Source organism: Cebus imitator, unplaced genomic scaffold (assembly GCF_001604975.1).
Source record: "Cebus imitator isolate Cc_AM_T3 unplaced genomic scaffold, Cebus_imitator-1.0 Scaffold122, whole genome shotgun sequence".
Taxonomy (NCBI): domain Eukaryota; kingdom Metazoa; phylum Chordata; class Mammalia; order Primates; family Cebidae; genus Cebus; species Cebus imitator.
Genome location: NW_016107437.1, coordinates 2219357 through 2228758, shown reverse-complemented (window position 1 = coordinate 2228758; position 9402 = coordinate 2219357). Strand labels below are relative to the sequence as shown.

Below are 9402 nucleotides of genomic sequence, written 5' to 3'. Positions count from 1 at the left end.
TCTATTCATCTGTTCTCCCACTCAGCCATCTTTCATCCACCTAGCCAGCCATGTGCACCCACATCCATCCATCAGTCCATCCTCTGAGTCACACATCCATCCATTATCCATCCATCCACCCACTAGTCATTGTGAAGAGCTGGACTCTGGTGACTTGTCTGCAAACGCTATCAGAGATGTCTGGATGGAAAGAGGGAAGAAAGAATAGATGGAAGAAGAGGTGTCCATAAGAAAGGAAAAGCAGATGGATGAAGAGGAACTAAGGACGGATAGGACAAAGGATAGAAAAGATGGAAGGTGGCTGGGTTTGGTGGCTGACGCCTATAATCCCAGCACTTTGGGAGGCTGAGGCAGGTGGATCACGAAGTCAAAAGTTCAAGACCAGCCTGGCCAAGATAGTGAAACCCCATCTCTATTTAAAAAATACAAAAAATTATCTGGGCATGGTGGTAGGCGCCTATAATCCCAGTTACTAGGGAGACTGAGGCAGGAGAATTGCTTGAGCCTGGGCGGCAGAGGTTGCGGTGAGCTGTGATTGTGCCACTGCACTCCAGCCTGGGTGATAGAGTGAGACTCCATCTCAAAAAAAAAAAGAAAAGATGGGTGGATGAATGGGAAGGACAGAAGGGTAGGTGGAAGGCAGGAGGGACAGGAGGAAGGATCCATTTATCCACCTATCAAATTTTGAGAACCGCCCCAGGCCAAGTCGGGCAGGTATCTAGTGATTGAGACATGAGTCCTTGCCCTTATCATGGATCTTGTGAGGGAGATACACTTTCCAGTCTGAGTATATTGTGTGTAGGGCAGAGGAGGTAGGAAGAAAGTGACATGAGAGTTCAGGGGGGCTTCCTGGAGGTGGTGACATTTGATCCAAGCCTAAAAGAGTCGGCAAGAATTTTTCCAGTGTGGTGTGTACCAAGTAGATACACAGAGTGATGGATTTCCCAAGGTTGTGTCCCTGAACCTGAGTCCAGGTGGGCACCAGGGAGCCTGGAGTGCCCTGCTCAAGGCTTCTGGGTCTGTCATTCATATCCCCAGTCTGACAGCTTGTCATCACCCCTGTGATTGAATTGTTCCTTCCTGAGCCCCTGGCTTCTCTTCTTAGCTCGGGCTCCGGCTGGAAAATGCTGAGGAAATTGCTCGCAGGCTGTTTGGCAGGAAGTCATTCTGGGGTCAGGAAGACGGAAGAGAGGCCGAGGCAGAGAAGCCCCCAGGACCGGAACCTGGGCCTGCACCACGGCCAGCCAGCCCCAAGTGTCCAGGAGACAGAGCTAGAAGGATGAGAGACCTTCAGCAGAAGGTAAGAGAGGTGGCCACACCCACCCTGCTCCACCAGGCAGGCCCACCCCGCTTCATTCTTGGGCTTTGGAACCTGAAACTTGGGTATTTGTGAACTCTGACCCTGCCGACTCCTTGCAGAACTAAGTGGCTGGTCCAGATCTGAATAGTCAGCTCGTAGTTGGCTTTATTTGGAAAAGGTGTTGATGAAAATCGATCCTGTGCACGGGAAAGACCCTAAGTTGTAAGTGTACAGCTCTCCTGTCCACCATCTCAACATGCCCATGTCACCAGCACGCGGACCATCTTTAGCCCCCAGCCTCTGCCTTGTCCCCCGTTCTTGTTAATACCCATCCTTAACTGGGGTACCACTCTTCTGACTTAGGGCAGCATCAATGAGTTCTGCTTTTTAAAAATCAGCTTTGTTGATGTCTAATTGGCACACGGTGAACAGTAGTACATGGTTAAGGTGTACAACTGGATACATTCTGACCCATGTACATATTCAAGAAATCATCACCATGATAAAGTTTATGAACATACCTGTCACCCCAAAAGTCTCTTCCAGATCCTTAGTAATCCCTTCCTTCTGCTGCTGCTTGTCCCCAGAAACTAGTGAGAGGCTTTCTGTCACTGTAGAGTCTTTTACTTTCTAGAATATTATGTAAACTAGATCACACATGCCTTTTTTTTTTCTTCTTGGGACAGTCTTACTGTGTCACCTAGGCTGGAGTACAGTGGTGTGATCTCGGCTCATCACAACCTCTGCCTCTCTGCTCAAGCAATCCTTCCACCTCAGCTTCCAGAGTAGCTGGGACTGTAGGCTTGTGCTGTCATGCCTATCTAGTTTTTTTTTTTTCCCATTTATTTATTTTATTGCATTTTAGGTTTTGGGGTACATGTGAAGAACATGCAAAATTGTTGCATAGGAACACACGTGGCAGTGTGATTTGCTGCCTTCCTCCCCATCACCTACATCTGGCATTTCTCCCCTTGCTATCTCTCCCCACCCCCCACCGTCCCTCCCCTATTTCCCCCCAACTGACCCCAGTGTGTAGTGCTCCCCTCCCTGTGTCCATGTGTTCTCATTGTTCAACACCCGCCTATGAGTGAGAACATGCGGTGTTTGATCTTCTGCTCTTCTGTCAGTTTGCTGAGAATGATGGTTTCCAGGTTCATCCATGTCCCTACAAAGGACCCAAACTCATCGTTTTTGATGGCTGCATAATGTTCCATGGTGTATATGTGCCACATTTTCCCTATCCAGTCTATCGTCAATGGGCATTTGGGTTGGTTCCAGGTCTTTGCTATTGTAAACAGTGCTGCAATGAACATTCGTGTGCATGTGTCCTTATAGTAGAACGATTTGTAATCCTTTGGATATATACCCAGTAATGGGATTGCTGGGTCAAATGGAATTTCTATTTCTAGGTCCTTGAGGAATCGCCACACTGTCTTCCACAATGGTTGAACTAATTTACACTCCCACCAACAGTGTAAAAGTGTTCCTATTTCTCCACATCCTCTCCAGCTTCTGTTGTCTCCAGATTTTTTAATGATCGCCATTCAAACTGGCGTGAGATGGTATCTCAATGTAGTTTTGATTTGCATTTCTCTGATGACCAGTGATGATGAGCATTTTTTCATATGTTTGTTGGCCTCACATATGTCTTCTTTTGTAAAGTGTCTGTTCATATCCTTTGCCCACTTTTGAATGGGCTTGTTAGTTTTTCTCTTGTAAATCTGTTGTAGTTCTTTGTAAATTCTGGATATCAGCCCTTTGTCAGATGGGTAAACTGCAAAAATTTTTTCCCAATCTGTTGGTTGCCGATTCACTCTAATGATTGTTTCTTTTGCTGTGCAGAAGCTGTGGAGTTTGATTAGGTCCCATTTGTCTATTTTGGCTTTTGTTGTCAATACTTTTGGTGTTTTGGTCATGAAGTCCTTGCCTACACCAACGTCCTATAGTTTTTTTTTTTTTTTTTTTAATGTTGTAGAGGTAGGGTCTCACTATGTTGTCCGGGCTGGTATCAACCTCCTGGGCTCAAGCAGTCCTCCTGCCTTGGCCTCCCAAAGTGCTGGGATTATAAGTGTGAGCCACTGCACCTGACCACCATGTCCTTTTTTAGAAAAGCATATAATGCTTTTTGTTTGCCCTCTTTTAGTCAGTATAATTTTTCTGAGACTCATCCACATTGTAGGGTATAATGTAGTTTATTTCTTTTTATTGCTAAATGATATTCCATTGAATAGATACACCAGAGTTTGTTTTTCCATTCACCTGTTGATAGACTTTCTAGTTGTTTCCAGGGTTTGGCTATTAAAAATAAAGCTGCTATGAATTATTTATGTACAAGTCTTTGGGTGTGTGCTTTTGTTTCTCTTGAATAATTAGTAGGTGTGGCTGGCTCATATGGCAGGTATATGTTTAATTTTTTCTAGAGCTGCTCAACAGTTCTCCCAAGTGGTTGTACTGTTTTTGCATTCCCACTGGCAGTGTGTGAGAGTTACAGTTTCTCCACATCCTCACCAGCACTTGGTATGGTTAGACTTTTTAATTTTAGCCATTCCAATAGGGTATAGTAGTAGCTCATGGCTTTAATTTGCATTTCCCTAATGACTGATGACATTGATCATCTTTTCACGTGCTTACATGCTATGGTATATCTTCTTTGGTGAAGTGTACGAACAAATCTTTCGCTCATCTTATTTTGTTGAATTGTTTCTTATTATTGAGTTTTGAGAATTTTTTCTATATTCCAGAAACAAGTTATTTTTTCTTTTTTTGACTTGGGGTCTGGTTCTGTCATCCAGGCTGGAATGCAGTAGTGTGATCATACCTCACTGCAACCTTGACCTCCTGGGCTCAAATGGTCTTCCTGCCTCAGCCACCTGAGTAGCTGGGACTACAGGTGGTGCAACCACACGTAGCTAAGTTTTTTTCTCTTTTTGTAGAGATGGGGTCTCACTCTGTTGCCCAGGCTGGTCTTGAACTCCTGGCCTCAAGTGATCCTCCTGCCTCGGCCTTCCAAAGTGCTGGGATTACAGGTGTGACCCACCACACCTGACCAAAAACAAGTTCTTCATCAGATTTGTAACTTGGAAATACTTTCTCCCAGTCTGTGGTGTGTCTTTTTGTTCTCTTAATGGTGTCTTTCAAAAAATACCAGGAAGTCTTAATTTTGATGAAGTCAGGTTTACTAGTTTCTTTGATGGATAGTGCTTTGGCTGTTACAGCTCAGAAATTTTTGCCCGATGGGACACTAGAGATTCTCATAGGACCTTGTGTAGACCTCTTAGCATGCTCTCTGTGCACTCTCTCCTCTCTGCCACCCTGCCCTGTGAAGCCAGCTGCCAGGGTCTCCCCAGACCCTCAGCTCCTCAGCTCAGGGAGTCCCCCGACTCAGCCTCCATTCCCCTCCCTGCACTGCAGTGTGGACACTCTGGGCAGGAAGCTGGGCTCACCTCGCTCCTTTTCATCTCTCGGGGTTCATCGTCTTGGGGTGCCTGATGTCTGTGTCTTGGGCCATCTGGGTCTGCAGCTGCTCCATGTAGGAGGTTGAATCCAATCCAACTTGGTTGCCAGTAGAAGTCACATCCAGCTTCTTTTGTAAACATTATGTAAATAGAATCATTCACTCTGTATTCTTTTTTAAAGGAGATAAAATTCTCATGTGTAAAAATAAGCATTTTAAAGCAAACGGTTGGCTGGGCATACTGGCTAATGTCTGTAATCCCGAAGTTGGGAGGCCAAGATGAGTGGATCACTTGAGCTCAGGAGTTTCAGACCAGCCTGGTCAACATGGGGAAACCCTGTCTCTACTAAAAATACAAAAAAATCACTAGGCATGGTGGTGCATGCCTGTAATCCCAGCTATTTGTGAGGCTGAGGCAGGAGAATCACTTGAGTCTGCGAGGCAGAGGTTGCAGTGAGCCGAGATCGCATCACTGCACCCCAGCCTGGGTGACAGAGTGAGACTCCATCTCAAAAAAAATAATAAAAATTAAAAATGAAGTGAACGATTCTGTGGTATTTAGTACATTCACCGTGTCATGCCATCAGCACCTCTGTCTGGTTCCAGAACATTTTCATCACCTGCAAAGGAAACCCCATACCCATGAAAGAATCAGTCCCCAGCACCCCCTCCTCCTAGCCTCTCACAGCCACTGGTATGCTTCCTGTCTCTCTGGATTTACCTAATTTGGATATTTCATACAAATGGAGCCATAAAATACGTGACCTTTGTGTCTGACTTCTTTCTCTTAGCCTGGTGTTTTGGAGGTTCACCCATACTGCAGCACAGCTCAGTACCCCATTCCTGCCTAAGGCCGACTCCTATTTCAAATGGCCCAGATGTGCCACATGTGTTCATTCATTCGTTCGTTGATGGACATTTGGGTTGTTTCTGCTGTTCAGGGACTGTGAATAGTGCTGCTCCTGTACTCCTTTTTGTGCCTGACTTCTTTGGTTTAAAATTGGTGAGATTTCTCCATACTGCAGTGTGTACTTATAATTTGTTCATTTTCATAGCTGTGTCGTATTCCGTTGTGTGACCGTACAACAATTTGTGTATCCATGAGTTGATGAAGACTCTTAGGTCTTAGGGAATGTATGTATTCATACCTGTCGGGCATAGGTGGAGAGAAGAAGCTCTGAGCTGGGGGAGGGGTCAGGCAGCACCAAGGCATATGCCCAACTCATTGTCTGCTGGAAGCTCTGTGTGGATCAGATGAACTTGGGGGAATTGTGACTCTGTTCCCTTCTCAGGGGTCCCTGCCCTTCTATTTGGGAGCTAGAGAAGGTATAGGGGGAGGAAGGAGAATGGTTTTATAGCTACCCTTGCCCTCACACATACACTTGAAAAAACTTTCAGACTCACCAATTCTAGCCCCTGTCCTCTTAGATACAGCCCCGTTTCTGGGTGAACTGTAGGCTCTGTGTCTCTCAGACAAATTCTGATCTCTAAGAGATCCCCAGACCTCACCTGCCTCTGCCTCTATCTCGGCCCTGATTCAACCCTAAGATAATAGCACAACAAAATTCTTCATAAAGACATTTTTATTTACCTGTTGCATGCTATATGGAGGAGGCCAAGGAGTGAAATTTCTTAGTCTTAAGGTGTATGTCTCTTTAGCCTGCTTTTTCTGTAATTATTATCTCTTGAGTAGTTTCTTAGTAGAAGCTCGCCGTACACAGGTATGTTAATATTCATTCTATGGGTGGGGACCTCAGTTGACACAATCATTTTCCCATCAATGGACTTTTAGATTACTGGCTACATTTTACTCTTATAAAGTGTCATTGCCATGTACATCTCATAGTGACCAAGGTGGATGGCTGGGGCATTGGTTCACTTGGCCACATGTTTCCTAACCACCAAGTGTAAACCCAGGGCCTGAGAGGACTGTAATCCCTGCTGTTAAAAGCATCTTGGACTAGAGCTGGGGGCGGCAAGAGGCTTGAAGGAGGGAGGTGGGCTAGATCCAAACAGGCTTTCTTAGAATGCACAATCCCCTTGTTCTGTTGTTTCCTCACTTTTCCTAGAGACTCACACCCCGAGAAATACTCTGCATGAGCACAGTGATGAATGGCAGCAGATACTTGGCCTCAGTGTTGCAGAGACAATAGGGAGTGGTGGGGACTGTGGCAGACGGAGGAAGCCCATGCTCAGCTAAAGTGGTAGCCCCTGCTCAGCTCTGCCTTCTTGTTGCCCCTTGTGGGGAGGGTGAGCCCCCCAGTGTTTTTCTTTATAGAGAAGCCAGAGAGCTGAGTTTCATATAAGATCTTCCACTTTTGTTTAAAATTTCCCAATTTACAAATTCAACTTATAAACAATGTACATGGCATGAACAACGATCAAAGACTGAAAAACTGTCATAAACCAGAGACCAGGGAGACATGGCAATTACATGCCGTGGAGTTTGCTGGATTGGATCTTGGGATGGAAAGAGGACATTAGTGGGAAAACTGGTGAAATGTACATGGCCCCTGGGGTGTAGTTACTAGAAACATACCGACACGGGTTGGTTAGTTTGCACCATGCATTCTGGTGATGGAGGATGCTGACCACGCAGAAACCAGGGGAGGGGTGCGTGGGAACTCTCTGTACCGTCTTTGCAGACTGTCTTTGTTTTCCTTGTTTTCAGAGACAGGGTCTTGCTCTGTCTGTTGCCCAGGCTGGAGCACCGTGGCACGATCATAGTTCTCTGCAGCCTTGAACTCCTGGGCTTAAGTGATCCTCCACCTCAGCTTCCCAAGCATCTGGGAGGACAGGCGGGTGCCGCCATACCTGGCTATTATTTTTAATTACTATTTTTTATTTTGTAGAGACAGGGTCTCGAAATGCTATCCAGGCTCGTTTTAAATTCCTGGCCTCACACGGTCCTCCTGTCTCACCCTCCCAAAGTGCGGGGAATAGAGCCATGAGCTACGACGCCCAACCAGTTTTCAGCTTTTCCATGAATCTAAAATCACACTAAAGTAGAACATTGATGAAAACATAGACACACTCTGTCGGCGTTGGGCACTACTGTGCAAGTCAGAGAAATCACGTCTGGGGTTGGGATTTGGTTCATGCTCTAGCAGCCAGTTTTGCAAGCCTCATCTGGATCCCACAAGTTCTTGACCTTGCTCATCAGCCACCCCTTCCCCCTCCCAAAGTACAGGCGCTTTGCCCTGTGTTTTAGTTCATTTTCACGGTGCTGATAAAGACACTCCTGAGACTGGGCAATTGACAAAAGAAAGAGATTAAATAGATTTACAGTTCCAACCGCCTGGGGCGGCCTCAAAATCACGGTGGAGGGCAAGGAGGGGAAGTCACGTCTTACATGGATGACAGCAGGCAAAGGAAGAGAGGACTTGTGCAGAGTGACAGCCCCATTCACTGGCACTGGAACAGTATGGGAAAGACCCACCCCCATGATTCAGTCACCTCCCTTGGGCCCCTCCCCCAGCATGTGGGAATTGTGGGAGCTTCAAGATGAGATTTGAGTAGGGACACAGCCAACTGTATCACCTTGCTAATCCTGACCCTGTTCTTTGTGACCTGTCTCGGTTCTCCTGCAGGTGACCCAGAGGCGTGGGGTCCAGCAGCCTCTGCGATGCCAGCTGAGCATGAAGGTGCTGGGGCAGGAGCTGAGTTTTGTGAACTGTGGGGCCACAGGGAGTCACGTGAAGCACTGGTCGCTGAGCCTGGCAGAGCTCACCATCAAGCTCCTGAAGGTAGCTTCTGCCAGCCCCTGTCCTTGAAATCTGCACTGTGACACTTTGGCAAAGCACTTAAGAGCATGAAATTTGGAGCCAGGCTGTTGAAGGTCAAATCCCGGCTCTGTTGCTTACCTCCTAGAACCTACTGATTCACTTACCATGGCCTTAGTTTCTGCATCTGTGAAATGGGGCTAATAAAAAATAATAAAACAACTGCCTGGGCGAGGTGACTCATTCCTATAATCCCAACATTTTGGGAGGCTGGGACCAGTGGTCAGGAGTTCGAGACCAGCCTTGCCAACATGGCCAAACCCCATCTGTACTAAAAATACAAAAATTAGCTGGGCACGGTGGTGGGTGTTTGTAGCCCCGGCTGCTTGGGAGGTGGAGGCAGGAGAATTGCTTGAACCCGTGAGGCAGCAGTTGCAGCGAGCGAAGATTGCATCACCACACTCCAGCCTGGGCAACGGAGTGACTCCATCTCAAAACAAAACAAAACAAAAAATGCAGAATATCCATTCATAGAGCAGTTGTGTTAAAGGAGCCAATATGTTGAAAATCCAGCAGGGTTCCAGCTTGCCTGGTCTATACTAACTGCCTGCAACCTTAGACAGCATCCACGCTCCTCCTCACCTGCTGAACCTGACCCCTAACCTTTTCTCATAAGCAAACTGCCTGGGGTCAAACCTGGCTCCATCCCTTTCTAGTTACAGGGCCTTGGTGGGCCGTTTATCTTTGTGACCTCAGTTTCCTCATCTGGAAACTGGCACTATTGCCCTTTGAGGACAAATGAAATCTCTTGTGCTCAGTACTCAAAAGGTGCCTGGCTCACAGCAGGGGTGGCCACGTGCCTCCTGATGGTTTCTTTCTCTCCTACCCCTCCCTTCCCCTCCCCTCTCCTCTCCTCCCCTCCCCTC

The 9402-nt window shown here is 46.8% G+C and overlaps 1 protein-coding gene across 1 annotated transcript in view; it reads left to right on the top strand.

The window, feature by feature from the left end:
* LOC108312180 overlaps positions 1–9402 on the top strand; it is a 160800-nt gene that overhangs the window by 43615 nt on the left and 107783 nt on the right. Inside the window, 2 exon segments of the mRNA XM_037742506.1 lie at positions 1106–1300; positions 8345–8519. Of these exon segments, the coding sequence (XP_037598434.1) occupies positions 1106–1300; positions 8345–8519 (370 nt within the window).